The sequence below is a fragment of the Orbicella faveolata genome, unplaced genomic scaffold (assembly GCF_042242905.1).
Source record: "Orbicella faveolata isolate gen_17 unplaced genomic scaffold, um_ofav_v1 contig_34, whole genome shotgun sequence".
NCBI lineage: Eukaryota > Metazoa > Cnidaria > Anthozoa > Scleractinia > Merulinidae > Orbicella > Orbicella faveolata.
In genome coordinates, this window is record NW_028301563.1 from 20,052,640 (window position 1) to 20,079,634 (window position 26,995).

Below are 26,995 nucleotides of genomic sequence, written 5' to 3' on the forward strand. Positions count from 1 at the left end.
TTAAAACACAATTTGGCGACAATCATTTTGGTGACGTCATTTTCGCATCAAAATGGCCAAAAACTCAAAATTGTTGCCAAATTTCAGGCCAATTGCTTGAAAACTCAAAAAGCAATTTGAACCTTTCCCATTTTTGCTCCATTTTTGAGTCCTACTTACGCTGACTGTGTAAGGTACGTCAACATCAAGTCACGTCAGACTACCGCGCCCGTTGACAAGTGACGTACATACAATTAACTTATCAGAGCCCGCACCTATTTCAGTAAACAGCAAAACATTTTTAATAATCCAAACAAGTTACAAATTCAGACACCAGTAAGTAAAACTGTGACCATCGCTAACAACACAAGCTTGTTCTCGAAATGAAGGTCTGCACTAGGCAAACGTTGTTGACGCGGTAACGCGAAAAGATAATTTAGGGACACAAAATAGGTCTGAGAAGAACATCTTAACAAAAAACTAAACTAAAAGCGTAATCAACATACTAACCGTTCCCCAGTTGTCAATGAATCCGCGGTAAGCTCCTTCATCGTACTCTTCGGGTAAGCGACATACAGCAGCTGCGAAGTCTTTTGTAACCGAATACTTCTCAGTCAACGCAAGCTAAGTCCAGTTGATATTGAGCCGCCCCATTATTGCAGACTTCTTTCTTTTCAAGAAAGACTGTGATTATAAGTTTTCTCTTTTATCATCTTGTTATGACCTACATTAATGAGAAAGCAAAGACAAAGACACGGGTTTCTTCAATAACGCAAGATTTTTTTTTTCCAAAAAAGCCGTGTAAGTCAAACGACAGTTGTTTCTAAAATAACAGGGAGACGTTCCGTAATATGTGTATTTTATTTTTCGCCGCTTCAAGATTTTAATATCTCGGGCCTGTCGACTGATAGCTGTCCTTGAGCGCTCAAACGTCGTTCTCGGGCTAATGCTTGCTTTTGACGTGTTTAAATTCAAATCTTCATCGAGCTTTTTTATTTACACTATACAGAGGCGTTGAGATACATTTTATAGGCAGAGTAATGAAAATAGTAAAAAAAAGTTAAGAAATATAAGGAAATAAAATTTATATGTAAGTGGTGGCCAAAGTTCTTCTCAAGTTCGCCTTATGGGCCAATTACATCGTAGATATCAAGAATTGCGGAAAACGTTAATCAATTTTTTGTGGATTGTAAAAAGCATTCATTTTGAGTTAAAGGTGAAGGTGAAGTTGAAAAAAAAAAATCCAAATTTGGCTAAACCCGCATGTTACAATGTAGTTGCCATAGAAATGTCTAAAATCATGGATACACAACTGGCCAGTCAAAAGTTCTCCAACCTATCAAAAGCTCATGAAGGCCTTTGTTTCAACGGTATACTTATGCCATAATTGTCCAGTTTCAAGTTCGCCATGACCGCTGATTAAAAGCACTGAGAACGCATTTGCACAGGGTTAGCCTCGACATTAAGTAAAATATTCACAAATTCCAGCGAGAAGATGACCTGTTTACAGCTCTGTGTTGTTTAATCTTCAAATTTGTGGCACCTTCCCGCCGGTATTTGTGAGTATTTTTTTTAGGTCGAGGCTAACCCTGTGCAAATGCGTTCTGAGTGCTTTTATTCAGCGGTCATGGCGAACTCGAAACTGGTCTATTCCAAAGAAACCTGGGGAGGTGGTCTCGATACAGTTTTTTCTGGACCATACCAAGCATTTTCAATTTTATTTCTTTGTCGGATCGATACGAAAATTACTTCAGCAATCAGAAATGGATCAAAGTTGCTATATTGTCTTTCTCAAGGCGGTCGATATTTCCATGGAAACAATAAACCAAAACATTGAAAATTGGTAAAGCACGAATTTTGCCAGAACCTGATGTAATCTGAAAAAGTTAATACCAGTGCCTTAAACTGTGTTACAATAAAGGTTCCATATAAGGCGCGCTCTGATTGGCTGAAACAGCGTGCTTTATCAGAGAATGCACGGGTTGATGACGGTAAGTTGGCTTTCAAATTTTTGCTTCGGATTTTTGACAAATTTGATCCAAATTAAACATCCCGTGTGACTCAGACAAACGCAATGGAAACGAGCTATTCGTCTGCAGTAAATATGGCTCACGGAGACCATTGCCAGGAACAGTAGTGTTAAAACTGTACTAAAATAACAAGTTTTGCTAGATTCCCGCCGACAAAACACGTAGCGAAATAAACAAATTCTCAACCTAACCAGTGCTTCAATAAAAAACATAATATTTGTTACGAAAACAGAAGTTATACTTAAGAAGTAAAACAACGACAGAAAACAGCAATTGAGCTGTCTCTGTTTATGATGATAATAGCATAGAGGGCAAAATTACTGAACGCTGATTGGTCAATGAAGAGGGTATTTTTTTCTTAATTTTGCTTGTGAAGAGGGCAAAATTACTTGCTCACGACTGGTCCTCAGGTTGCCTAGCAACAGCTTATGCTATCGAGAAGTTTTTGCTAAAAATTTTCTGTAACAATGACGTCTCGTTTCGAGATAGTTGACGAGGAATGTATAGAAGAATTAAAAGACAAGAACGAAAAACGAAAACACGAGGAAAAGCACGGATCGGAGTACCGGAAGAACGTTTTCAAAAAGTACGCGAACTTCCAAGAAAGTTTAGAAGAGTACGAGAGCGATGTCCTCAACCAAACACTGTCGCAGTTTTATGCCGAATTACGAAAAGAAAACGGGGATGACTGCGAGCCCGACTGATGAAGGCATCACTAGAGAGATATCTAAAATAGAAAACCTATCCAAAGTCCATTGTCCGAGATAGGGAGTTTCTTAACTCCAGAAAAGTCCTGGAAGGGAAGGCCAGGAAACTGCGAGAGCAGGCCAAAGGAAAGCAACCAAACCGATCGAGAAGTTTGACAAAAGAAGAGGAAGAAGCTTAAGTCCTCTGACAGAACGGCCAGCTTGGAGGAGGAACTCCACGAGCTCTACTTAACACCACGTGGTGGCTGCTCACTCAGCACTTTGGCCTACGAGGGCGACAAGAACACCACCAAATGAAAGATTTCACTTTACAACGCGACGACGGAAACGAATTTCTAACTTTTGCCGAAGGTCCAACTAAGACGAGACACGGAGGACTTAGCGTGAAAACCAGACTAGTCACCCCCAAAATGTTTGCCACAGGGAATGATGAAAGGTGTCCCGTCATGTTGTTCAAACGATATCTGGGGAAACGACCAAGCGAAATGAAGAAAGGCGTTCTGTTTTACCTCACTGTCATCGACAAGCCGGTTTCAAGCGTTTGGTACAAGAAAACCCCAATGGGGAAGAACACCATAAACACCATAAATCTGTACTTAGGGCTCAGAGCCACCTTAAAGTTTTGAAAATTTAAGGTGGCTCTGAGCCAGAATTTTTTAAAACTTTGCCAAAAAGTTGCGTCTTGTAATGCTTATTAAAATTTGATAATATAAAAAATTTCACCGAGCCGTTTTTGAATTATAAGCCCCTAAAGCTATACTTAAGGGTGTTTTTTTGCAGGTCAGACTGTTGCTATGGTAACCTATTGACTCTCCAAAATGATAACAACGTGTTCACCAATGATTAGGCAGTTTTTTTATACCATAATTGTAGCATCAAGTGATAACGAGTGGCTATAACGACCCATCAAAATCTAGTTGCTGTAAACTGTTGAAAACGCTGAAAAGGATCAGGGAGAAAAAGATTAGAAATTATAAATAGGAATTACAGTCTTCACTCTGAAAGAAAACTTAAATTCATTGGAATAATGAAATTGTAAACTAACAAAGAAGCCTGAAATGAAGAATTTTTTTTAACTTTAATTCACTCAAAATGAAATCACAGAGTCCCCAGAGGCACTGAACTCAGTGACCCTAGGTCTCCAGATAGCATTAGCAAATTTGCACGTTGTGGTCATGTGACTAAAACTACCACAATTCCTTTCGTTTTTCCTTATTAGCATAAGGAAAAGAAAAAGTGAAAGATTCTGGTGGTTGTAGTCAAATGACGCCATCAAGCAAATCGCATATTAGAGGTCATTCCCCAGTATTGCATTGCGCATCCCTACTGCGCATAATTTCACGCGTGATTAGCGCGCGCGCATTTAAGAATGGCGGCTCTTTCTTTACAGCTGGACCTCGCCATAGAGGTAAATCGTCATTTTCTCGCAAACCAGTGTGGTGACCTGTCATTTTTTTTCTGTTTTTTTGAATTGAGCAATAAATTTCTCTGTGTAAAATAAATATGGACCAATTCTCAGGGTAGAACAAAAAGCAATCGTCGGAAACGTGAATTTAGCAAGCAATCGTGACTGCAATCATGGTGCTATTATATGGGTATAAACAAGTTGCTGTTGTTCCTAAACGAACATGGGGACCCCTCATTTTTATTTCAAAATTTAAGTTCCTATAAAATGAACAACCAACAGGCAAAGTTTCACAAAAATCTCAGTGCAGGTTCTATTTCATTGCGCTATGAGAGACTTGCGGTGGGCAAGTGACTCATGTACGAGTGACTCATGTTCTACTACATAATTTACGATTAAATTATGAGCTCGAGATTTCCATCACTCATAGAAATTGATAGCGAATAATCTAATTATCTACATTCAAAACTTCATCTTAATTCTCTTCACAGACACTTCGTAAATGCAAAGAAGCGGCTGCCATTTTGTTAACAACCGCATACCGCAAGTTACTCACTGTCTAGAGAATTAATGGCATTCGTGGAAGCCTATTAGACTGAGCTACTATCAGAGACTAGTGGAGGGTCTGGATCGGCGTGTTTGGATCTCAGTTATGACTTAATTTTCTGGTGATTTTTCACCTAACTTTTAAGAGTGCGTCCATGAGAAAACCAGGCAAGAGGTGATACAGCTCAAATCACCGATTTCGCGCAAACTTGGCACAAATGTTGGGTTTGGTGAGCTAATGATTATGGCAAAAACTTAGGTCAAAATATTTTATTACCTTCAAGTTAGGAGGATCCCCTCCAAAAAAGGCCGTTTGTCACTACTTTATGCATATTTAATTAGTTGTCTTTGATTTAGTATTTAATTCTGCAACAAGAAAGGCCATGTGAAAATGAAATCCACTGGATCATGTTTTCCTATTATCAGTCTCAAAGCAAAGATATTCATTTGAACTAGACAATTTGATTTCTCTCCGTGGCCCCATCTTAGGTAAGGTGCATATTTCGTAGTGTTGTGAATAGCCTTTAATTGATGGCAAATATCTACACTGGGCAGCAGCAAATACACATTATTCTAACATAGATAGTGAGAGCAATCACTAAAGTTCTCAAAAAAGCCATAAAATGTTTTTCTGTGCTGGCATACTGTTTACATAGGACTTTATGATTTTATGTTTTTAGGCGTAAAATAAAATGGAAACAAGAAATAACTACTACGTACATGTCATTTAGGCGCGATTTTGCGCTCTCGTTGATTCTTGGATCGCAAAATGTCCAGTTTTGTGTCATCTGTTCCGTTGCTTCGACCCGAGGTTTAAAGAGAATATCCATTGCCATCCCGCTTTGTGCCAAGTTTGAGCGAAATCGGGGATTTGAGCTGTATCACCTCCTGCCTGGTTCTGCCTGGTTTTCTCATGGTCACACTCTTAAACATTTCAACCCATTCTCAGCGACCAGTAATTTTGCAGATCTTAGATGTTGGTCATCAGTTAAAAAGCGCGTTATTTCTTAGTTGGCAATCAAAATCAGTTTTGGCCAGTACCATTTCCCAGCGATCAGTTAAACCAGGAGAAGAAGGTGAAACCCCATCAAGTCCCTCCCGTTGAGAACAATTTTGTAAGCTAGTTAGCTGGAAATCATTGAAATTCAAAAAAGCCGTGAAAAGATCTATAAACCTGAACCTAATAAGTAGAATTAAAGACTCGAATGGGCTAATCTCAGAGAGATCTTCTGTTCGACTGAAAGTGCGGATACTTCATGTTTCATAAGTTATTACGTGGAGCCAGAGGTAAAAGTAACAACTTAAGCTATAAAATCACCTTGTTCGATAATAAATTTTGGTTTTCGATCTTTTATACAAAATTGACTGCCAAATCAATGAAGTGTTGTTAACGGCTTTTATTCACCTTATAATCGTATCTATAACAAAATTCTCGATCGTTATTGGTTCTTCGCGGGCGTATTTGTCACGTAATCAGCGTGCGATCACGTGGGTGTCCAGTTAGAGGTATCCAATCACAACTTGTTGTACCTTTTGTTGGACACTTTCGCCATTTGTACTTCAATAATGCGCATTTTAATGGCTTCCTTCTTAATATTTCCCACAATTCTTGAAACTTATGGAAAGCGTTACTCACTTTTCCACTCAACAGAAGTTCTCAAGACTCTTTAATTTCGAAATTTGTTTTCGATACGATTAATTAGTAATTGGACCTCCCTTTGCACAATTTATAATGGGACTGAGTAGAGTCCAGTTCGGTCTGTAATCATATGAGTGATCAACAAAATCGGACGACCGCGAAGCTGGAGTCTTATTTGTTAATCAAGAGTATGTAATGGTAATAGGACTGAGTGGAGTCCAATTCGGCCTGTAATCATACGAGTGATAAACAAAATCAGACGACCGCGAAGCGGGAGTCCGATTTGTTAATTACGAGTATGATTACAGACTGAATTGGATGACACGATGTCCTGTTACCAATTAATCAAAACTATGAGCAGTTTACTCAACAAAGAGCACCGCAACAGCCCGCGCAAAATGACGCGTTCTGTCCAATTACAAGCATGACGGATATACACTGTCCAATTAATGCTCAAATCGGGCTGCTGATAGCCAATCACGTTCGAGAATTTTGTTATAGTTTTGATTAGATTAGTAATAGTAATTAGTAATAGTAACTTACTTACTCAATTGGATCGAATGGACAACAATTCAGGGAGCAATTGCGCGAGGAATTTCAAAATAGGCCGATTTGAAATTAGGAGCGAGATTACTCCCTAAATTGTACAACGCGAGGTCCAATTACTAATTAATCGTATCTAAGACAAATTTCGGATTTAAAACTGCCTTTTGAGATCTTCTTTTGAGTGAAAACGTCTGTAGCGCTTTTCATACGTTTTGACAACCGTGGCAAACATTGCGTAGGAAGAAGCCATTAAAGCGCGCTTAATTGACGTGCGAATCACGTGGGTACTCAATTACAGGTATCCAATCACAAAAAATTCAAATTGGAAACCTGTAATTGGACACCCACGTGATCGCGTTCCGATTACGTGACAAATAGGCGCGCGGAGAACCAATCACGTTCGAGAATTTTGTTACAGATACGATTACTGACAAGATTTGATAACACGATATCCTGTTTCCACTTAATCATTACCATAACAATTTCCCCAAAATAGTAAGTGTCATTTGAAAAATAGCTTTTAGTCATTTTTAAATATGACAATTAAAAATATGGAGAATAGCTTGAAAATGGCTGTTAAGTTTCTTTGAAAACAGTCACCAGAGATAAACCTCTACAATTTTACAAAGTCACTAGCTTGAATTGGCTACTAGTGATTGTAATAAACTTTGTGACACGTGGATTTAGTTGAGAGGACTTAAAATGATTGGCTCAAGTAACTTTCCTATTACAGGTGTCCGAGTATTTCGTCTATAGAATGCTGGCGACAGCTTTTTGAGTTAATTATCTCTGAAAAATGCTCCGTTAGATCCAGTTTTCTCTTTGGATTCCAACAGCGCCCACGGAGATCTTTTTTTTACAAATTCCTAATTCGGGTAAAAAACTTTGTATTTAATAGGCATCGTCCTATACCATTTTTACTCGTGATTGCGAAGTATAAAGGAATTAAGACGAAGGCCGATAGGAAATCGAGCAATTTCAGTTTTCAGTGGACAAAAATCTGGTACCAGAATAATATTAAGTATAACAAAATCCTTTTTGCATTTTCTAAAGGCTAAAGATATAAATAATTGCCTGAAATAACAACAAAAACAATTTCCCATGGGAACTAGAGAAAATAAATTTCAAAGTACAGAGAAATTGTGCAAACTCAGGTAAATTTCATCTTCAGTATCAATTTTACCAGTGCTTTCAAATGTTCAATATGAACATCAAAATTTGTTTCGACACTTTGTGTTGTCAGGAATGATTTCTTTTGAGAAGATACGATGCAAATGATCTTGGTACAAAGTTTTTGTCCACTCGTACGTTAATCGAACTTCAGGTGGGTTCCTTCTTAAGCACTGGAGAAAAAAAAAATCTTGCTCAGTCGGTCGGCCGGGAATTGTGTATCAAATGTCAACATTTTTGCTAACTCATTAGCACTTTGCTTATATCTTGCCATATCACGCGTTACCATTTATAACGTTAATCAAATAGCGGGCTCTCGTCACTGACAATAAGAATCTCAGAAGCTATGTGCTCGATCTTCTGATCTGGAATCGCACAAGCTTCGAAAACTCTAAGCTATATGGTTTCCAACAGAGATGGTTGTGGGATACGATCTTGTCATCTTTGGACTGGAGCGTTACCTGAAAGATCATCTCCGTGCCTTCACAGGCGTGGTTTCAAAAGCTATTCAGATTCACAAGAAGTTTATTTGCGGAGCTAATGGCGTGAATAAATGTCCTCTGCGCATTGAGTATTCTTAGCTTAATTTATGCAAGAGCAGGCGAAGCACTTTTTAAGAGTCGTGAGTTGGGAGTGAGATGAGTACAGTAAATCGACTTGCTGCTATTTACATTCAAGTCGCATTCACGACTGGTCGAGCACAAGGCCTTTGATATTTGATACTTTGACCAGTTGGCTACATTATGCCAAGTTATCATTTGGGATATACGCACGTCTCTAGCCAGCAAAAAAGTACACTAATAACCTGCTTGAATATTGACAAGTGCACGGCAAAAAAAAAAAAATAAATAAAAAATAAATAAATAAATAAATAAATAAATAAAAACAGCAAACAGAAAAGAGGAGACAACAACAGAAGAAAAGAAAGAAATTTAGATAAATAAGAAAATAATAAAACCTTACTATAGTTGAAATATCAGCGCAAGAGGGGAGGGACACTAAGAAATATTATGAAAAAGCACAGTGCAAACCACGGTCACCCCGTTAATACGACCAATTTTGTTTTGTACGTCCCGGCGAAACGCCCAGGCATTCTCATATACGAAAAAAAAAAAAACCATTAATACGGCCAACGGTCATATTCTGAAATCCCAATCTGTATAATCCTTTATTATTTACTTCGTTAATACGGCCGATAGAACCAAATACGTATTCGTCATTGATCGGTCAAAACAAATATTGAGAAGCAATATTGAACAGTTTTTTTTATTCAAAGCGCATGTAACATTTCATGTCAATGAAATCTTTCCATGGTTATATTGTATATACTGATTGAAGTTTCAATTTTCTTAAAATCATATCTGCATTCCGAATGTTTATTCAGTTGTTTAGCAGTGTAATTGTGACATATCTGTCTAGACGTCACTTAGAAAAGACCAGTTATAAAAGTTGACCCCACCCCGCTAATACGGTCATTAACTAAGTTCCACTGTAATTTAAACCTGACTAAACTAATAAGATTAATAAAGAAATCAAGACGCTAGGATTCGCTTAACTATTTCCATTTCTCCACTGCAAAAAAGCATTGTACTAACCAAAAGGGGGATTTTTTTTAAACGCTCATTATCGTGTACATACCTCTTACTGAGTTCGAGGTACTGTAATAAGCTACGGACCGAGTTTTTTTCGCGCTTGGGCCGTAAATCGATGGGGAAAAACGAGGATCCGTAACTTATTGTACGGACCAAGAAGACGAGGTTAGTAAGACGTTTATTGTATCTCTACTGTGTGTCTGACGGGTTCGGGAACGATTTCTATTCACGCGGAATGGCTTCAAATTTCTGACGCATGTCGAAAGCAAAACCAGTCTATTTGAAATCGTTGTAAAATTGTGAACCGTTCTAGAGGGCTAGTAATTTTAGTTGGCCTTTTAATACCGACGATGGTCGAAGTCGGGAAATAACTGGTGCGGTTTTCAAACTACAGAATTAATTATTTAGTATAGTATAATCGTAGGGCGGTTTTTCTTCCTTAGGGTTATTCTATACACCACAAGGGATAGATCTTTCCGTTGTTGCGCGATCAACAAAAGCTTCTGCAATAAGCTTCTTTTCTTTCGCAGTTTCTTGCAAAGTAACAGCCATCATCCCAACGCGTCTTTCATTTGATTTTAAGAATTCTTCAATTTCTGTTTCTTCGTTCAGTTCAGCCAAGTAAGCTGCATCTTTTCCATCCAGTGTGGTCAAGTTGTCGTCAGTTCCAAGCTCGACAAGCTTTTTGACAACTTGTATCTTACCATGGATCGCTGCAAAGTGCAAAGGAGTGAAACTTTCAGCATCTCGGCAATTGATATCTGCTCCGTGTTCCACAAGTAGTTCCACAAGCTGGGTGTCGTTATTTTCACACGCTTGATGCAGCAGTGTTTTGCCTTGCACCTCTTTATACAAAGCACGTACTTTATGTCTCATTTCTTCCCTGGTGCTTTCAGAAGGATTCTCTCCCCACCCAGATTTAAGAACAGTTCCGAAGTCTGCTACGTCAAGGCTGCCCCCTTTAGTCCGTTTCAAAAATAAACCCAGTAAAGATTTCTCCACCATGACATAATACCAGGCTGGTTTTCCTTTGTCTTTCCCGCGAACAATGTAAAGTCTCTCTGCTGCAAGATCCTGCTTGTATCGCATATTGACATCAGCATTGCTTTCAAGCAAAAGTTTGACCACGTATTCATGTTTATTCTGGACTGCTAAATAGAGTGGTGTTTTGTTTTCGTTGTTTCGCAGGTTGATCTTGCATCCTGACTCAATAAGTAGCTTCGAAACACTGAAATTTCCCTCAAGTGTACTATAATGCAGTGGTGTGAATCCTCTGTCATCTTGAATGTTTGCATCAGCTCCATACTGTAAAAGGATGAGAGTGGCCATGTAGTTGTTCCAATCAGCCGCTAAGACCACAGGAGCAAATTTGTCATCAGGTCTTTGAACATTTACGTCAGCTCCAAGATCAACGAGGGTCTTGATAAGCTGACCTGATGATGATGCACTCGCCCACAACAAAGGCGTACGATTACTTTTTGCAGGGATATTGATATCCACACCATCAGTTAGAACAAGCTCCACAGCCTTTTCCGCATCATCATTGCGAGCACACAAGTGAAGCTCTGCTAATGAGTTGTATATTTCGACACTGTCTTGGAAAAATTTCTCAATATCAGCATGCCCTTTCCGTTTCTTGTCCAGACTCTTGAGGATATCAACTGCAGTCCTCCCAGGAAAACTCGCGTTGCTCCCCGTTTTCTCGAAGTTCAACCCTTTTACATAGTTACCGACAAGGCCGTGAACTTCAAACACCGTGTTATAATTTCCTTCAAGTACAGCCGCCTGTAAGAGATTGAATCCCGATTCTTTATCCATATACGAGAAAGCCTTCCGTGAAAGTGACTTCAGGCTGAGCTGCAATGAAAAGTTAAAACTTGTTAAGTTAACATAACAATGGTGATTTGAAATTACAAATGTTATTGGAATAATTTTCTGATATCCGAGGCGTTCCAACTGTGCACAACGGCATTTTAACGGTTACTAGCCACTGTGTTATTGTGTGGTAGTCATGCAGGTTATATATGTTAGGCCCGGTTCATACGTCGCGTTTCTGCCGTGTCGAATTCAATTCATTCAAAGAATTAAATTCAACAGAAATTCGACGTCTGAATCGGCTGCCGCATTTCTGCCGCACGTTCGACTGGCCTTGTCGCATTATCCGACAAAAATGCGACACCTATTCAGACGTCGATTTCTGCCGTGTCGAATCTAATTCATACATTATGTTAATGTACTGAGCATGCGTAAATTTGGTTCCGCCAAAGAAAAAGAAGAAACTTGGCAATTTTTGTCTCAATGCAACCTGAACATATTGCAACACATACTGATGCATTGTCAGCCTTCTCCTCCTCGTTCGCCGGTGGACAATTTTTTGGCAAAATTTAAGTCCTTCGTCGCTCAGTATGTTCGTCCGCCATATTGAATACTCTGCGTTTACCACATTTTCCGCTGGCCGACATACCCGACAGTATCAATTCTGAATTAAGTGCGACGCAAGTGCGACGTCTGAATCGACAGTCGCATTTCTGTCGCACTTAATTGAATTGAATTCGACACGGCAGAAATGCGACGTATGAACCGGACCTTATTTGCCGGCTTAGGCTTGTATAATTAGCAGCAATTAGCCGATCGTTCCCACGTTCGGTCGACATAGTTGCGTGGCCCGTGCAACGGCGATTTGCACATCGTGGAAAGTCTTAGAAGTTGTTCAACGCTCGAGGAGAAATAATAAGTAAGCTTGTGCACACGACTAGCTTTCCCCGCAACCAAACTGAAAACAACGGTGTAGAAATCGCGTACATCAGCTATAAAAATTTACGATATACCTTCGATAAAAACGCCGAGAAAATTGATGGAAGAGTATTGCTTCCTAGCCCCATGTTACGGTTTGCAATTTCCTCTGCTTCGATGAATCTTTTTTTCTGAAACTCTCCACAAGAATCTTCCCACTGTGCCGGCCAAGCAGGTCGATCGATGAAGAAAACCACTTCGTGTAAGAAGGCGACAGAGTTACCCGGCTGGACCTCTGTGGTGATTGACCAGAAAAATATTTTTCTGGCCAATCAGAGGGACGGAATTCGACCACTTCTCGAACTGGTTCGGTAAGAATAAGTTCCCAGGGGGCTCTTCAGCTCTTGAAGTAAACTTTCGCCCGAAAATATCGCTTCGTCCCGGCTAGTAGTTCCTGGGTCCCCGAGTATGCCAATACTCCTACATGCAACGGGGGATGGAGAGGGGCGCTTTCGCAAGGAAAGCGCCTTTTATAAAATTTGGCCGATAGGAGGAACGCTTAATTACTCGAAAGGGTCGCTTATCTGAGGGGAGGCGCTAATTCGAGGCCGGTTACCGTAACCTGACACTTTTCTCAGGGAGCTTAAGCAAACCACGACGACGACGGCAACGAGAACGTCGCCAAACGAAAGGTTTAATGAGCAGAACAATGGATGTGCACGTGCGTTATAATTCTTCGTACATTTCTTTGCCGTCCTCAGCAAAACAACAACGTGAAATAACCAAGTTCTGGGTTGTCTGAGGAACCTGAGCGGCAACGGCTAATTTTTCGTATTTCCATTTGGAATTGAACGCTGTCATTGCGTATTTAGCTAGAGCACCTTTTTAGAGCCATTGGCGTACTGAACAGATCTAGACAGTTGCGAATTTGCTGATGAAATATATAGAGGATATTACACGGTGGCGAGAAGATATGAGTTTTATGTTCGAGTGGCAAGAACAATATTTCACGAGTGAGCGAAGCGAACGAGTGAGATATTGTTCTTGCCACGAGAACATAAAATTCATATCTTCGAGCCAACGTGTAATGTTCTTTTTATTATATGGAGAAACCAATTCAACAAAAGCAAAAGGCGGGAATCGTGAGGTCATTGAACGATACGACATGTCCACTCACAAAGGTGACATACGGAAAATACGCCACTCGGGTCCCGGATGAAGTGGCGTATGGAATCTACGAGTGGTTTAGTTCCCAGTAACACACTCTTCTCCATATAATAAAAATTCATTTTTGACTAGGGATCGTCCCTAATAATTAAGGAGTTCAAGAAAACCACGACGGCAACTGCAACGGCAACGACAAGCGTTCAAAGCAGTTTGTCATAAAAGCCATATTCATGATTTATAACGTTTCGAATAAACCAGAGCTCGAGAATTTTTTTTTCTAGCAAGTGAATTGCAGTGAATGACTTTGTTAGATGGAAGCGCGCTTTTATTTTGAAAACACAATAGCTTCCTACTTTGTCAAGTAGCCCGCGATCAACGTGAGACGCGTGAGAGCTCCCGGAGAAAACACAGAACTAAAAAGCGGCGTTTATGGCGTTTATGGTGTTTTTGGAACTTGTGGCGTTTTTGGCTGTTTTTAAAATTACGAACAATTTCGCAGTACGAACAGGCTTCATTTAGCTGGTCATCTTTCGTCACGGTGTGTGGTTTTATTTTGATCAACATTATCCAAAAGTTCAACAAGCGTTAATTAAAATCAGTTTGCAGATCGTTCCAATTCAAAAAAGCCATTTTCAGGATTACAACGTTTCGAATAAATCAGAGCTTCTAGCAAGTGAATTGCAATGAATGACTCGGGTAGATCATGGATTCGCGCTTTTATTTTGAAAACACAATAGCTTCCTAATCTGTAGAGTATAGCCCGCGATCAACGCGAGAAACACCTTACAGTGAATTTCCTTGCCACTTCAAAGTGAACAGAGATAAACTTGTCCTGACTAATCGTCGATGGAAGTGTAAAAAAGGCAAAACATTGACGATTACCGCTAACTTTTACGGGCAAAATTTAAGAGCCGTAAGCGCTTCAGCGGAGAAAAAATCTGGCCCGTGGACCGTATCGTAAAAAGCTGGACCAGTCACGAAAGCATGATTAGCCAACCAAATTCGAGGATTTAGGATTCCGGCCCGCTCAGATGCTTGAGAAAAAAAATAAAATCCTTTTTTTTCCGTTCAGTTTTAAGAGTTTGAAACAATTACTTTAAGCTTGATATTCATCCCGGCCCCACTCCAATAAAAAAGACCAAGGAAGCAAGAACACAAATAAGAACACATGAAGAGACACTCATAATGAAGGGAACTTCTAACCGCATCTTGACTTAACCCATGGTGCTCTTATTTCAGCTAAACAACTAATACAAAATACCAACAGCTACGAATACTGACATAAAGAAGTATGTAACTTTCCAAAGGACGTGCCGCATTGAAAGGTTTATGTGCTTCACGTGAAAGTATCTTTACGTTAGCCGCAGAATCAGTTCCAGTCCAAGTCGGCTGGATGCTGAGAAAGTGAACCAACAGAAGCACTTGGCAAAAATGTCTACTAAAAAAATTAGAATAACAAAGTTCAGTCAGAATCGTACCGGTTGTTGATAGCTTGGTGTCGCATTATTCTTCAGGAGCAACTGCACTATGGATTGGTGATTGTGGCGTTCAGCTTTTTGTAAAGCTGTTTTCTGAAACTTCAAAACAAAAAGTTCACAAAGTTAACTTTGTACAGTAAGTACATCACCCACATACACAGAAATCACTGATTGGACGTGTTTTAAAACCATGAAACTGATCATAAAACAAAATGCGAGTGCTCAACTTTGTCGATTTTTCTAAAACCTCCACTGCTCAAATTCTTGGACGAAATCGGTAATGGAGATTTGACATTTTTGTAATTAATTTAGGGACATTTCATATGGTTTTACAAACACAAACACCAAGAGAAAACAAAACGAAACTGAACAACCTGGCAAGATTCCCGAAAAAGACACAGTGTTCAGGTCATGGTATTTCAACTCTGTTTCAGACAATTTTAACACTATCGTAAAAACAAAAGACAGGAAAATAGTATTCTATTCACCAACATTGATATTCATGCTCAGTTGTAATAAGGTGTGGACAAAATGATTGATCAGCAGACCAACCCAAGCTGGGACAGCTTGGCTTAGGTAGTGTTCAAGATACGACCCACGCGATTTTTGGGCGGGAGGGTGGGCCGGTCACCTCTTCGTGGCTCCGCTGAAAACTGAGCTAGAATGAATTATTTTCGCGCCAAACCAGAATTTATCATCAGCAATTACATTGCACGTGACACTACTCAACTAGCCACGAAATACCCATAACTAGATGTATTTGAACTTCACATATCGTTATGAGTGTTATGAATAGCATTCTATTCACCAACATTCATATTCATGCTCAGTTGTAATCAGGTGTGGAAAAAATATGATTCATCAGCACCCAACAGCCTTCACTATTCCTTTAGTAGTCGTTAATTGTTGCACTCTCAAATCTCTCTCATATATAGTTTAAAACTTCTAAGCACGGTTCAACACACCTATGCATTTTACAATTATAATCAACTAGATTATAATGTACTTCTGTAACAACATCTTTCTCAGAAAAGAAACGATGACGCAAAGGTTTATTCGTTACGAGCAACACTCTAAACCCATATTCGTACCAAACCCCGATGTATTCTCATTCTGCTGGGCGTTCCTTGGCTCACTGGCTAGAAAAGCGCACACAAAACGTTTCAACTGATTCACATCCTGCCAAGGAGCCACCGCATTCTCAGCAGGAGGCGTAGCAAGGCGTCCCGACGCACCATCATGGTTCAACACCTTGGCCAACTGAAGGTAATATAAAGCTGTATGCCTCCTGGCCGAGCCCACGTGTTCCATTATTTTAGATAGATCCGCCCCTGTGAGGGCCAACGATATCGCACAATCCGAACGGAAACCATGCCACGTATCACCATCATCAGCTTTCATCTGCTTGAGATATTCCTTAAGACGCCCATCCGCTGCTGAAGAGCGAAATGGAGAATCCTGGACACCGTTATTAGAGGTTGTCGGGCGAAACAGATATCTTTTTGTCAAATCAACGCCTAGTTCCCTCACTGACTCCACATATTGTTCAATGCCCTTTACAGGGCAGATGACTGACTGGGGGTTTCTACGGACCCCAAAGACATTACTCTCACCGTCCTGCAAAGTCTTACCCCACACAAGATTGAATAAGAGCCCGTCGTCGTTTGGAAAACGAAGAATCTCCGGAACTTTAACTTGGCCGAGATCTCCTGGACGGTCCCCACTAAAGAACGCCAATTTAAAGTACGTTTCGTCACGTCCAATAATAAAATGATCAAGTTTCGTCTTTGCCTTTGTCAACTCGCTTTCAAGATACTTCGATAAGTGTGTCAATTTATCCACAAAGAAGGCTGTGGCTTGTTTTGGAGTAACACGGGCCTGCAACTGTTCTGCTGTGACGAGACGAAGGTAGTCTTTCACCAGTTTATCAGAAGCTGGGTTACCAAGACCTAGCCGCTTATCCCACTCCCCATCTCAACCTATCGAAAGGAAAATCGATCTTAGCTTTCCTATGTACGAGTCCACCGTCTTTTAAGACAATCTCAGAGAGCAGCCACATGAGTGTTTACCACGCTGACCCAAAAATTCACAACTATTGCTGTGTACTTGTGTTTTGCCATGCTTGTCTTTAAAGATCAGGAAACGACGCAAGTCCCTGGGAATCACTGTCGCCAGGGTAACAAATCCCGGCAAAGCACTAAGAAAAGCCTCAAGTTCCCTCTAAAGAGAGTCTTAATGCTTTTTGTAACTGGTCGCCTGGTCATAATTAAGTGATTGTTGCAGTCTCGCTTCAATTTCATCAAGGTTAACTACAACATCAGAGTGGTGCTCAACAGGCGTTGTTTTAAACTTTCTTTTGTACCCAAAACGGAAATCAAAGTCTTTAGCGTGCCGACAGGTCGGGCATTTAACTGACTTAACAAACAACTTTGCCATGGCTGGAAGCTCCTTCGTACAAGAAAAGAAATACTGTATCATATACCACACACCGGCAACACAACATGTTAAAACGTATGTCAAGACACACCTAAAAACATACTGCAAAAGCCCACAGATCTCCAAGAATGCCTTTGTGAGGTAACCACGCCTTTCTGGACGGGACCAAGAGAGCGTTGCCATCGCCCCGTATAGCCAGGCGTTTGCTCTTTAAAGCTTTGCTTACAAGAATTGGCCACCAGTACCTTTTAGGAAACATGTCAAGCAACACCACAATGCACGACTGTCTGTAACTTTGCAGAAACTCTAAAACAGGCCCCGTTAAGGCCATAGGAGGAAAAACATATGTTCTGGTCATAAGCACTCCGTGAGAAACAAGATCCTGCATGAAGAGATTTACACCAGATGATCCTGGAGAGGGGATTGGCGTAAAATGATGAAGAGGATTCCCATGCGCGTCTCTCATAGCATTGGAATCCAAAGCCATAAGGTCCCCGCCAAACTCCCTCTGAACGATCTGCACAAGTCATCCGAAAATTTACTATCTAAGTGAGATAGGCGCCTAGATGGAGCATCAGTGGGATTCTGTCCATTCTCGTCCCTATAGCCCTCTTCGCTCCTCTTAGCTGGCGGGGCCTTGGTACGAGAATCGAAGGGCTCTGGGGACATAGGATTTTCGAATTAATTCGAATTTTTTTGATTGGCTGTTTGGAAACAAAGAAATCTTGAATGAAAGTCAGAATGTTCGCACGGATTGCTGGCGCGAAAATATGAAACAGCTGTGACCAGCGGTGTTTAAAATGGAGGACATGCAGGATTTGGGTGAAAATTCTCCCAATTCTCCACATTGTTTAACTCACGACTCAACACTTGTCGCTGTTGCAACAAAACGGTCTTTTTAGAAACCTCGGTTGATATTTTTGACGAGAAAAGCAGCAAAGAGTCGGGAATTTAAAAAGTGCTTGAGTTTTTCACTCGGTAAGAAATTAAGTTTGACGATGGTTTACCAACGAAACTGTGCGAACCATGTACAGACAGGTGAAGAATATAAATAATTCCGTTCTTTGTTGCTGGCATCACTTTCTTCGCAGGAATTGTCGATCGTAGGGTCTTGTGTGAAAAAAGTTTGTGGCTCGCAACAGGTTGGAGAATCACCTTCGTTGAGTCAGCACTCTACGGTGAGGCGAAAAAGAGTGAACCGCGAAAGTGTCGGAAGTGGTCGGATGTGTCTTTTCGTTGAGGACGATCAACATCACAACAAAAACCCCAATCAGTTTAGATCTATTGCTACCAAGAATAACACGACTGCACTACAACGCCTTCCATGATTTTAAAAAGTTGGAACCGTTTATAAATGCGGGCTTAGGGTTGGTGTTTCAGAAAATATATCCAAAATATATTTCTGTACTGCCCTTGAAGGAAAACGGTGTGTCAATGGTTTTGTTTCCTGGCGAATAATTGTTAGAATATTTTTTTGCTTTGGCATCAATGGAAGGAGCCATGGAAAGGCCAATAAGTGATTTCTACTTTTTTTTGCTGGCCCCACTCTCCAAACGGGGAAGTGGAACTGATGATAATGATGATGAGTGGATAATGTTTCAGCTATGTACTGATGCAAAAGGTTAGGAAGTGTTCCTTTTGCAGTCATGTATAATTAAGAGTAATTGCCACTAAAAATCAAAGAAATCGTGGCCACGGTCGAAAAATGGATTTTGCTCATAATTTGCCAGTTTGAAGGCCTAGGTAAATAACTGACGGAAATCAAGTTAGTTTTTTGAAATATCCAATATAACGGCAGAAATTCACGAAAAACGGTTATCGCACCGAAAGCTCAGATTTCACTTCGCGATAATCCGAAATTTTACATTTTTCAGCTTCTTGCTACACAGTCGTTTACATCGCTGTGAAAAGTTCTCAACGTTAGATGTGTACATTGATTCTTCCTTAATCAAGAGATAGTGATTATTTTTATTTCTTGTGTTTTCTAGCCGAACTGAGCCCCGATTAAGTAGACATACTTTTCTAATTAAAACAAAACTCAAAAGTTATGCAAATTCAGTGAGGAAAAAAGCTGACCGGTAGTGCTTCAAATCGTCTGATATTCTAGCAAAAGACAGTTCAGTCAATGAATTGTAGGCTTACGGATTCATTTTTGTGGGATCTACCAGCAATTTTGCATGAACGCCGATCAAAAGTCGAGAAAATTGCAATTCAACCCCTTTGAAATTTGTAATGTAACGCAACACGCTAAAATAGGTAAGACCATTTTTGTTGGCTTGAGACAGGACAATCAAAGTCTATTAATGTCTTTAACGTTTGAAACGCTTTAGAAATAGTATTTAACTTAGAAATTGCCTGTAATAGCGAAAAAACACAAGTAGAACCAAACTTAATCACTCCCTAACTCTCCCTGTTTTGTGTCACGCATGATACACTTGGCCCATGCTACAATCTTGGAAATGACAATCTGTGGCGAAGGTCAAGTAATTTATGCAGCTTCGGGATAAGTGACGGACTGTTTGAAGCGTTCAAAGTATTTCCCCACCAGTTGCTCTTAGATTCCCTTTGCGCTTAGATAACTCCTCCCAGAAGCAATTCAAATCTGCAGGAGCAAGGATATTCGGGACGGCTAAAACGCACTGTTCAGCTTTTTCAAATAACAACGCGTAGTAGAGCTTTACACTGCAGTCCGCGGTGCTACTATGCAGCGAGTACGTGACGGACTTGGCAGATGCGTCAAATCTGTAGAAGATGATGGAGCTTTCTCCAGAACTCAACCTTCAATCGCTTTTTCAAATTATGCGATATCCAGCTATCAGTTTGCTTTCTTTTGAAGCTTCGTCCAGTACAAAAAGCCTACCTTTGCATTCAGCTCATTGATCGGGTTGGAAAAAGAGACGTCAGTATCAGTTTCATGATCAACTTGCAGGGCGAGAAAGGAAGAGAAAAGAGTTGAATTGCATTGACAACGCTGGGGTGGGGATGAGAAAAAACTCCTGATAAAAATTGCCTTGTTTACAAACCAAATTTGTGACGCCACGGTTGGTTTTCATTGCTATTTAGCACTGAAGCATGAAGCATTTTTGTAGCCAATGACATGTCGGTATATCTACGTTGTGGTTTACACTTCTGAAAAAGTCAGTGCTACCTACTCTTTATCATGCTTTATCATGTAGTCTTTTGGATCGTTTTATATCACCAACTACTGCCTCATTCAGTTGACGAGCCTTTCTTCGACCCTGGTTTAACAAGCTTTTCAGTTCAAATAAGTTAACAAGAAATAATTCGAAAACACAAGTATCCTGTAAGATGTTGGATGTTGCAACAAGGTGGCCAAACGTAATTAAGCAAATTGCGTGTGTACAACATTGGTGATATTCTTGCGCGCGTCAATTATTTTTTCCCTTGCTTCTAGTCCAGTTCTGGCCCTTTCTCTGTCACGAAGCGTCGGGAGAGAGCCGAGAGCGAGGGACCCTCCCTCTCGACGTTGCATGACAAGGAGAGGGCCAGAACAGGACTACCTTGCTTCTGGCTAGTCATTGAGTGTGTGACCGTTAAAACTACGGAAATTATTTATTTATTTATCATTCCTAAAGTATTTGCTTACCTCGAAGGACTTTTAGTGGCTTTTGATATCCTTGTTACACTGTATGAGCGGTATGACCGTAACTGCGTGCCGGCACAAATTCCACCGTATTGAAGAACGAACTCGCGCGGGGCGTCTCTAACTCTTCCAGCTTACTCCGATTCTTCTTTGATAAGTGCGTTGTTTGCTTGGTTATCGATACGACTTTAACTTTTCGTGGGAATAGATAGCCTCCTACTGGCTAGCGACGGCATAAAGCTTGTAATCCCTAACATCGTTCCAATATGTATATACTATTGAGACCTTTTTTACTTCGTTCGGCGGGTTAACTGGGCAATCTTCTCTTATTAATGCACGATTTCGCACATCAACAACAAAGATCTTGTTATTAAAATTTGACTCATTTTGAACGGTGAAAAAATGGTTTCCAATTCGTTTCCCTTGAAAAATCGCTCGAGCGTGACACTGCGCAGCGAGAAGACGGAAAGTGCGATTTAAAAGTTTGGTGTTTCTTTTTCTCTTTTTTTAAACTCTTGTCGGCGATTTTTTAAGTTTAATACTACTTTTAAAGCTTTTCAAATGTAAAAGACATTAATAGACTTTGATTGTCCTGTCTCAAGCCAACAAAAATAGTCTTACCTATTTTAGCGTGTTGCGTTACATTACAAATTTCAAAGGGGTTGAATTGCAATTTTCTCGACTTTTGATCGGCGTTTATGCAAAATTGCTGGTAGATCCCACAAAAATGAATCCGTAAGCCTACAATTCATTGACTGAACTGTCTTTTGCTAGAATATCAGACGATTTGAAGCACTACCGGTCAGCTTTTTTCCTCACTGAATTTGCATAACTTTTGAGTTTTGTTTTAATTAGAAAAGTATGTCTACTTAATCGGGGCTCAGTTCGGCTAGAAAACACAAGAAATAAAAATAATCACTATCTCTTGATTAAGGAAGAATCAATGTACACATCTAACGTTGAGAACTTTTCACAGCGATGTAAACGACTGTGTAGCAAGAAGCTGAAAAATGTAAAATTTCGGATTATCGCGAAGTGAAATCTGAGCTTTCGGTGCGATAACCGTTTTTCGTGAATTTCTGCCGTTATATTGGATATTTCAAAAAATTAACTTGATTTCCGTCAGTTATTTACCTAGGCCTTCAAACTGGCAAATTATGAGCAAAATCCATTTTTCGACCGTGGCCACATTTTTTGAATTTTCTTTGATTTTTACTGGCATTTACTCTTAAATGATTTAGGTGAAATTAAAGTTTTAAAAACCTGGGGCCTCAGCAAGGCATCAATTTCTAAACAAATCTGTCACTGCATAAAACTATACACATTAAATTCTCAACTCTGATACATGTGCACCTGAAAACAGACATTGAGATATTCTGTTTGTGTTTACCACCTGACAACTAATCAGTGAGAGACTTGCAATCAATCCCCCAAAATGAAGAGACCTTTTTTTACCAACATTGAGGGTAGAAAAATATATCCGTTTCTACAAGCCTCATGTAAGAAATTTGAAGCAATTTGAGTTTCACTAAATAAATGACTTGATTTTTCTTATTTCATGGATACTTAAAAAAAATAGTAACTGAGGAAACGTAAACAATAATGGTCTTATGGGATAAAGTTTAAAAGTTTACAGTGGATTAGAAAATATACAATGTGTTCATCACTTACAAATTAGGGGCTAAGCAATAAAATGTTCACTTTTCAAGAACAAGTGGTCAACCTATAATTTCTCTTTACTGTGGCAGTAATACATTCTCAAGTAGATAGGCCGAGTTAAGAAAATCATCAATCAAGGGATACTGTTTTGACGTCAAATTTTCCAATTATATTGTCAATTTATAACATAACTAAAGCAAAGCGCGCGCTCTGATTGGTTAATTTAGCGTCTACTATTTGCCCATGGGTGTACGCTGCTGACGTGTGTGCTAATGTTTACAAAGCAAATCTTTTGACAGACATTGTTTCCAAAGTATTGGCCGACGTTCTTCTGCCAGAAATGCGAAACTGTCTTCACAGTTGTCTGAAGATGAAACTTTATCGAGTTACTGGTGTGCAGTCGGTTGTCATGAATGAATTTTCGCGCGCTTGTTTTCTCTTGTCATGTAAGACTAAACGAACATTTTTTTTTTGTGATGTAGCTCAATAAAAGGACTTCTGTTGTTCCAATGTCTCAATGTTATGTTATATAACAAATGGTAAACGCCATAGCGTGCACTATTGAGTTATGGATGCACTTGGGAGGTTTGCTAAGCACTCAAGAAGCTAGAGTCGCACTCGGCTATCGCCTCGTACGACTCTTACGCTACTTTCGTGCTTAGCAACCTCCCGCGAGCATCCATAACTCAATAGTGCACGCTATGGCGTTTACCATTTGTTAAATACAATGTCCACAATAAGAGTATGTGAATTGGAGTAAATCACTGTAGGAGGCATCTCTCTCATAACTTGTGGTATTGCCATGAACAGAAGACACAGCACTTTGATTTTGTCATCACCAGTGTGTGGTCGTGTTGAACATGTGTAGAAAATCTTCTGCCTGTTGGGGTTTACTGCAATGATTTCTGGATCCTGACCATTCCAAGGGAACTTTGTATAACATGTATAACATAATAACAACAATAATATGTATAACATTTTGTTTGCTCAGTTACTGTTACAGTTAGTGCGACTACGGGCACCTTTGCAAGTATGGCACCTAGCATACCTAGTTGGGCATATGCAGGCCAAAAACTCGTCCTGTAAATACAATGTATGCGAATGTTTGTTGATTTAACAATGATCATTTATAATTAGTTTGTGATCAAAGATAGCATACAAGTAGCTCAGCCAATTAAATTCCTACATTTGCATTAGTATATACTAGTATATCAAATAGTCACAGACCAATGTTAGATTGAAAGCCACTCATACAGGATTGGGATTGTCCGAGTGTATAAATAAAATGATGATCAAACAAACAATGCCACCATTCAGTGTAATAATTTGTAACGTAATCAGAAAATTCCATCTTCAATTAGGGAAGGTGGGGCAAGACTAAATAAAGAAGCTAAATTAAATTTCTTGTACACAAAAAGCCATCTACAAAAAGATTGTTGACTATTTCAAAAAAGGTACAAAATTTTACTTGTCACATTCTTTGGCCCAATGCATATTTGGCAACCAAAATTCGTTCACTTACAAAGCCTTATATTATACTGTAGTAAATGGGAATAACTCAAGACAGATATTAAATACTTGCCATTCTACAACGAGATATGATTCATCAATTACGACAGCTCTCATATTGCGGTTCACATCTTCACAATCCAAAACTTCTTTAATTTTCCAACCAATGCCTCCGGATGACCATAAATTATTGGATACTTCGATTGCTTGACATCTTTAATTTTAACCTCGCTCAATGACTCAGTATTCCGAACCATTAGACAGCTGACCTACAAATCGCTTTGCTTCACGGTCTGATCTCGCGTTTAAAGGCGAAACAACGAAAATAAACGATTCAGTTGATCCATGCCAGGAGTCAAAAACAAAGGGTAATGACTGAAAAATCAATGACTTGCCAAAGCAGGTAAAAGATTAGTGTCTTTCTCTAAAACAGCAATGTTCCTTGTCACCTCTTTTTGTTCTACACTGACAGAAACATTCTCCAAATTGATACCATTTAAGGCCTGAAACAAAGATTCCTCGAATCCTGCCTCGACGGCTGCCACTGTCAATCCCATACAGTATATAGAAAAATCACGACTGCATACATGAAGACCGGAAGTCCTAAAATCTAGGACTCGGAAATCCTATGTCCCCAGAACCAGGGGGCAAGCAGCGAGGCCTGGAACCGAGTTTCTATGATGGCCCCAGTTAAGAAATTTGGCCGAGCGAGACTAAGTACTGGTTTGAGGAAAACAAACATGGAGGACCGTGAGCGGGATGCGTTTGTAAAGTTTTGTAAACGTCCTGCATATTTCACGGTCAAACATCTAAGAAAAAGCTCCAGTCGCCCTACATCTAAATCTTGGACATTTTGATCGAGGCATCGGGGATAAATATGCCAACGTAAACCAGCGAGCGGGAACTCCACAGTGTGAGCCAGATTGCAGGGATGAATATTTCATTCGAGCATTTGTTGTAGCGGTGTCCTATCAACGGGATAAACTGAAGTATTTCTATATTTCCGGACTCCCTGATTGCTTTTTTTGAACAGCTTAACAGCTTTGTGACCCTTTTTGTTTGCGTTTAACTGACAGGGTTAAAGCAGGTTTCACATGGCGCTTTTCTGTTACGTTACTACAAGAGTTGTTTCAGTTTCAGGCAAAGCATTTTGGCATTATTTATGAAAGTGAATACTGGATAGGTCTCTCGGCAGAATTGAGAATTCACCACCATCTCTTTGTTTACAACAATAACTGTGTCGTTGATTGTTTTTGTTTCTTCATAGGCATCTTAGACTTTTGTTTTAGTATTCTTGACTTAACGGCTCAAATAATGGGTCCAGTCAAGTCGTTGAAATGGAGAGTGTGCAGGAAGTTTGACTTTACCACCACATTTTGTTGCTCTTTCTGTAGCCCTTTCCCTGGCACTAATTTTTTATGCCACCTCTCAATTAGTTTTCAAAGGGTTCATACTCCGCTCTTGCACTAAGAATTGTCATTCGAGACAAGTACTATTAAAAACTTCATTCATCCGACTTTATATTAGTCTTCCTTATTGTCTTATTTAGCTATCCTTCCATTACAGGAACAAGCCACTGAACAATCAACACTTTAGACCAAATTTGATATATTAACATCCTTACTCATCTTTTTGCCTTAGGGGAATAAAACAAACCTGATCCTTCGGTTACTGGTCATTTGATTAGCCCCTAGCCAGTTAGCCCCCAACCACAAGTCGATTGGCCCGTTACTCACGCTTAAAAAACAAGAAATATACAGTTTTTTTAATTTCTGGATGGGGGCTTATCAACTTCTGGTTGGGGTTTAAATGGTTAGGGGCTAATAGACTTGGGGGCTAAATGACTGTTACCGATTCTTGCGCTTGATGTCTTTTCTTGTTATTCTCGAAAGCCTTAAAGCCAAGTCTCAAAATTGGCCTATGTCAAATGTTGTGGAGGTTCTGTTGACTCAGGTTTGCCCAAGTCAAAGTTAGTTGTCTGGATGAATGACCATTTTACCAACCTCCCTCATTAATGGCACTCAACTACAGGTAACATGGCTCATTTGCCTTCCCTGGGTCTATTTCATAAATTATCTCTTCTCAGCAGATGAGTATATGCCAGCCCGATTTTGATATCCAGAAGTATTACAGAGATTTCTCTCACCACACAAATAAAATTGATGCTTATCACCAGTACAAATTATGCCAAAGCATGTGAGCAGCTGCTTTCTTTATTTTCAATAACTTGTAAATGAACTACCTCAACCTAGTAAGGGTTCACAATGAGTCTGTGCCTAGCAAATAGACCATTTTGGACATTCCCATATGCAGAAGCAGAAAAGTGATTTCAAATTTGCGAGTTCACATTGGTACTGAACAGTAAAGGATGGAGGTTTCAAAACTTCTATAATTTATCACTGTGTTATCGAGACATGCAAAGCGGTAGCTATTTTCAACGTTGTTGACTGATCTGCAACTGCCTTCAAGTTTCATGATTTAAATTACTCGCAAAAAAGTGTTCATACTCAACATATTACAGGAAAATCATAAAGTAAATGCAGTCTTTCATAAGAGAGTAAGTTAAGACGGAGAAAACTTTAGACAGAAAAGCTTGTTTAATGTAAGCTCCAGTTTAAATGTACAACTCCGAATAGTTGAGAATATTTTAAAGACTTACGTTCGGAGGCTTCGTGATATATCATGAATGGCAGACATGAAACAGTTCGACATCGGTGCGAAGATGGAAGTTAATAAACCTTGAAACTTCCACAGCAAAATAAAAACTTCAGCTTCGTTCTCTTCCAGAGACGGGG

The 26,995-nt window shown here is 39.8% G+C and overlaps 2 protein-coding genes and 1 long non-coding RNA gene across 3 annotated transcripts in view; all 3 read right to left on the reverse strand.

Annotated features, from left to right (window-relative positions):
- Positions 1–26,995, reverse strand: part of LOC149105204 (uncharacterized) — a 182,747-nt gene that overhangs the window by 66,975 nt on the left and 88,777 nt on the right. The window lies entirely within an intron of this gene.
- The window catches only part of LOC110044641 (E3 ubiquitin-protein ligase MIB2-like), a 42,288-nt gene that overhangs the window by 2,841 nt on the left and 12,452 nt on the right, over positions 1–26,995 (reverse strand). The window lies entirely within an intron of this gene.
- On the reverse strand, positions 9,912–10,770 carry LOC149105206 (uncharacterized). Its single transcript, XM_089271155.1, has one exon. It carries the CDS (start codon positions 10,701–10,703, stop codon positions 10,065–10,067), a length of 639 nt encoding a protein of 212 aa, XP_089127281.1. The 5' UTR covers positions 10,704–10,770; the 3' UTR covers positions 9,912–10,064.

Coding starts and splice junctions, on each gene's coding strand:
- LOC149105206 (XM_089271155.1), bottom strand. CDS start 10,703: ATGCGATACAAGCAGGATCTTGCAGCAGAGAGACTTTACATTGTTCGC.